The sequence below is a fragment of the Quercus lobata genome, chromosome 2 (assembly GCF_001633185.2).
Source record: "Quercus lobata isolate SW786 chromosome 2, ValleyOak3.0 Primary Assembly, whole genome shotgun sequence".
NCBI lineage: Eukaryota > Viridiplantae > Streptophyta > Magnoliopsida > Fagales > Fagaceae > Quercus > Quercus lobata.
This window is the reverse complement of record NC_044905.1, coordinates 29021798-29026878: the sequence shown is the minus strand read 5'-3', so window position 1 is coordinate 29026878 and position 5081 is coordinate 29021798. Positions and strand designations below refer to the sequence as shown.

At 33.5% G+C, this 5081-nt stretch overlaps 1 protein-coding gene across 2 annotated transcripts; it reads right to left on the bottom strand.

Annotated features, from left to right (window-relative positions):
- Nucleotides 1–548: 548 nt before the first annotated feature.
- LOC115975220 (serine/threonine-protein kinase WNK8-like) lies at nucleotides 549–4710 on the bottom strand. 2 transcript variants are annotated; one of them, XM_031095923.1, is made up of 8 exons: nucleotides 4043–4710; nucleotides 3114–3151; nucleotides 2741–2968; nucleotides 2427–2647; nucleotides 2192–2349; nucleotides 1698–2103; nucleotides 856–1609; nucleotides 549–785 (listed from the first exon to the last, which is right to left on the bottom strand). In XM_031095923.1, the coding sequence occupies exons 1-8, from the start codon at nucleotides 4121–4123 to the stop codon at nucleotides 755–757; spliced, it is 1917 nt and encodes a 638-aa protein (XP_030951783.1). In that variant the 5' UTR covers nucleotides 4124–4710; the 3' UTR covers nucleotides 549–754. The 2 variants fall into 2 exon arrangements, with proteins under 2 accessions (XP_030951783.1, XP_030951784.1); XM_031095924.1 differs by having other exon boundaries at nucleotides 549–1609; nucleotides 4043–4709.
- Nucleotides 4711–5081: the final 371 nt, after the last annotated feature.

Genomic DNA, 5081 nt, shown 5'->3' with positions numbered 1-5081 from the left:
TCGACGTCCTATCTGAGATATAATATAACTATAAGTACTCCCATTTTTCTTAACCAAAAAAAAAAAAAAAACACAATAAGCTGTCTTCAAACTAGACACTGAAATTTATAGCTTAAGAGCCTCATTGGGGAGGCTAAAATGTTAAATTTAATAACTAAATATAACACAAATAAAAGTAGAACAGAAGTGTGTTACATCAGAGTAGCAAAATCCATATTCTTTTTTATTGTGCACAATAGTTAAGATGGTAAAAAAAAAATATTTTATTAGAAAATATAATATTTTATTGTACTTACAATTATTTATTGTAGTAAATATATTATTTTATTATGTTATTTATATTATTTTATCGTGTTAAATGCTAAAATAAAACTATTGATATTATGTATTTTATAAAATAAAATAGTAAAATAAATAAATATAACTTTTTGTGATGTCAAATTGCTAAATTTTTGCCATCAATACAGATTGAACATTATCGCTGCTCTGAGGGGGAACAAAAAGCTCTGAAAAATGTTCCTCCACTCAGTTCACTGACGAGTTATGACTGAGTGTGTGAACCGTGAACAATTAAAGAAGCAATAGAATACACATAATGACATCATAAATAGATTTATATAAATTGAAATCCTCCGGGAGGTTCACCAAAACACTAGAAAAGTAGTGAAACCACAGCTTAATGGAACATGAACCCACATCAGTTTTTTTTTTGCTGAATGAACCCACATCAGTTTGATTGATGTTAAAGAATGACTTAAGATATTGCCCCCACAAAGTCGCAAGGAAAAGGCAATTGTCACAACACAGCGAAAAAAAAAATATCATCGCAAGAAAAATCTAGTAAATCAAAGAACAGATACTTTCTTCTTTGATATCCACCTCTTTCTGGCATTTTCTATTGCTTCCTCCCTCATCCTAAAGAGTTCAATGAATTGTTGGTGATACTGCGAATCAATTGCATCCAGCTCCAGCTTTAGGTCATCATACTGGCCCTTGCCTGCCAGAGATAGCGAGCATATGTTTGACAAGTTAAAGTTTTTTGACATAACAGAACATGAAAGATCGAAGGAGCTTGCAGAGTTTTTTGCAGGTTCATTAATCATAACAGATTCACTGGAATTAGCTTCATAGCTCTTCTCATTATGCCCACCATGGTCATAAACCCCATACTCTGAATTGAATCCATACTCATTCAAAGCTTTATAGCAGTCATCATGACTGAAATAATCAGACTCTAAAGCATTGCCATTACAGGCGTCTGAGGCCATTGGGACACTGTACTCAGCTGATATATCTGAAATGGTTGATCCTTGATTGTCTTCATCTTCCACATCAGCCAATTGTGGGAAACCAGGGTGCTCAACAACTGACTTGACCAAAGTGTCTACAGATCCTGAATCCACACCAAATGAACCATTTTTTTCATATGAATGGTTTTCAAAAAAAGATTTCAAGCTGGATGCCAGCTGATTAATCAAGTTGTCAATTAACTCCCTTATGACAGCCACATCTTCTTTGGACAGATCAAGCTGCTCAACCATCTCCTGAGCTATTGCAGTTGCAGTATCAGAATCAAGATAAAATGCAAAATGGATGTTCCTCACATGGCCTGTTAAAACAAAGGCAATACATAGTTAGCACTTTAATCCAAAAAAAAAGGGTGCAAAGAAACATTATTGTACAGCATATTTACTTACCACAGGGATCAGTAATACGCAGAGTCAATGAAATTGTATTATCATCATCAATTTTCTGCCCTCTTAACCTAAATTCATTATTCTTGGTAAAACTTTGAAATTCTAGAGTCGAAGAGTTAGAACTTCCGTTGATGCTTTTTACACCAGAGTCAACAGAAAGCTTCTTGCAGTTAGAATCTATGTCCATCGCATGATATTCAGGTTGCGGTGGGTTCACTAGAACAGGCAAATTAATGGGCGCCCGCAGGGAGTCACGAATGAGATCCTTTGAATTTACAGTTGCAAGAAATGGATCTTTCAAGAGCTCTGTTGCAGGCAATCTCATAGATGCTGGAACTAGACACTTCTCTATGAACTGCTTTACTTGGGGGTCATTCACTTTACTGAGGGAAGCAGGCTTTATGCCCTGCAGGAAATGAATCAAAGAAAATATTACAACCTCAATTTAGAATTAAAGCATGAATGATATGTACTGCAGGTGGTCGCCAACTTACGGTGGTAACCTTCTTATATATTTGAGCAGGATTTTTGCATTCACTATACGGGTATTCACATGTAACCATTTCTAACATGCACATGCCAAAAGAATATATGTCAACAAGTGCATTGTATTCCTCTTCATAAAGCTCTGGAGCCATGAATTCGGGGGTGCCTGCGCAAAATATAAAAGTAAAACAAAAGATGGTTTAGTCAAAGTCCAAACAATTTCAGAGAAAGGGAAGTTTATACCAATAACACTTCGGGCAGTAGGCTGCTGCATGACAATTGCCAGTCCAAGATCTCCAATTTTAACTTCTCCACTGTTTCCATTAACGAATATATTGTCACATTTCAGGTCTCTGTGGATAATCGGAGGATTATGGCCATGCAGATAGCTTAAACCTCGAAGAATCTGCCTTGCCCAGTTCTTGATGGCCTTCATGTCAACATTCTTATGCTTCTTACGATATCTAAAACCCAGTAAAACCATTAATGATTACAAATGGGCATTAAAGTGAAGCAAAAATGAATTGAAAATATGGCCAACAGTCAATGGAACTCACTTCCTCAAACTCCCAGAAGTGAACAACTCCGTTATCAGGTTGATAGTCTTGTTCTTATCATCTACCCAAGAATTATAGGACTTGATAATATTTTCATGTTTCAAAGATTTCAGCAGATGAACCTCTGAATATAATCTTTCCAGCTGTTCTGGTGACTGCAATACATCCTCAATGTTCACTTGGTTCCAAGCAACTTCAATTCCATTCACTTCATCAAATGCCTTGTATCTATATATAACATCAAGGGAGCCAAAACAGGACAAATTCAAAGTGAACAAAAAAGTTTTCTATATTAAACAACTACCAACTTTAGAAACTAAACCACTAAAACCATAAAGAAGAATATTGAATAAGATAGGTATAAGGACCATACACAGTCTTAAATGCTCCCCTCCCCAAGACTTCATCAGACTGAAAGAATAAAAACATCATGTAAAAATATTATATCAATAAATCCAATAAAATAAATAACACATATCAACTCAACAACAAAGCAACCAAGATATTTAAAATATCCGAGGCCATATAATTACAAAACCCACAAGAAGAACAACAAAATTCCTGCCCGGCATTCAAATTTTCATCTTACTCTTTAAAAAGAAACATGATAAAGCTACTCACACGACAATGAACGTGATTGGTACCATATCACCAAAATGATCAATAAATTTCTTATTTACTTTTTTGTATTGTGTTGGTAAAATTCGTAGTATAAAATCCACGAGAATTTAATGACAACCGACAAAAAATGGATTTTTTTGCCATCAATAGGACTTCCCAAATCCAAACACCCTCTTTATAGACTGGTAAATTAACTCCTCTTTTTAACTTGCTTCAACATGTAACCCCAGATTTTCTTTAAATGGATTTTGTCTAATCACTAGTTAACTTTTTCATCTGTTCATTTTTATGTAATGTTATGTTTCTATTCTTTGTTTTCTTAAATAATTTGAAATAAAATATTTTTGCTTCATAATTTTGTTTTGCTTTTTCATAAGTAAATAATACAATTGAAGAATTAACAGACAATCTGGATGTAATTAATCCAAAATTCTTAACTTCAGTTGAAGCTTCAATGAAAAGCAATTAATGGAAACATATAATACCCTGTTTGGTTAGTAAGAAAAAAAAAATAAAGGAAATATAATCCGTTAACTAAGCCTAAAGAACAATTGGCTAAACAAAGCATAGATCTGGCGTAACAACAAAAAAATCAAAAATCAAAATTCTACGTTCAATCTTTTGCAACTAATTTTCTTGGCAAACAAACAGCAAAAAGAGAAAGAATTGTGAATCTCATACCCGAACGTATCGTCCAGTCGGATCTTTCTCCACAGCCTCACCAACCTCAGCTTCCGATTTTGAAACCATGCCGAAATCCATAGCTAGAGTAAAGAATTAAGAGAGAGAAAGGGAGGGATAGAGAGAGAGAGAGAGAGAGATTGTTTTTAAGAGGGAAAAAGAAAAGAAAAGAAAACAAATCGCAAGCCCTATCAAAGAAGTTGTTTGATTTTGACGTTGATCGGAGAACAAAGAAGCTGTTGTTCCGAGAAGGCTTCACAAGCAATGGAGTAGGAATCGAATGCCGATCGGAACCGGAATCGGCATCCGATGATTAAACGCTGCGTTGTGGAGTTGGATTTCATGTTAGAACGTAGAAGAAGAAGAGGAATTTCTAAGGTTGAAAAATCTATACGAGTCCCTGATTCGTCCATAGCTTTCTCTGCATCTTTTTTTTTCTTTTTTTGCGCTTCGATTCGAAAAAACAAAAAAGCAAACCCTAGAGTTGAGTGCGATTTTGAAGTTTCAGAAATTCGATTTTCTAAACCCTAAGAGAAAGAGAGAGAGAGAGATTGGAATTGTGATTTATGTGTGAGAGCGGAAGAGACGGAAATGGAAGAACAACTCAGAGATAGAATCTTAATCATAGTAAATCAACGGCTTCTATTAGTATAAGGTGTTATTTGCTAGAAAGATATGGATTCTCCAACGACAACTAAAAAAATATTTACTAGAAGATATCTGGATTTCTTGATTTTTATTTTTATTTTTTATGCTTGCTTTCGTTTTTTTTAAAGCTATTTTAATTTATATTTTTTAAGAAATTTTTTTTTTAAATATTTCTAATATTTCCATCCAATATTGGAAATAATTTTTAAGACTTAAAGAATCATGTTAGAGACACAACATATATTCACATTTTTAAATTAGCTTACTATGACATTAAAAAAAAATTAAATTATACTTATATCATGATAGATTAATTTAAAAATATTGTGAAATTGTTATTTATTTTTTTTTTTTTAAAGTAAGTAAATTTTAAACTAGGTGTTCTTTTATG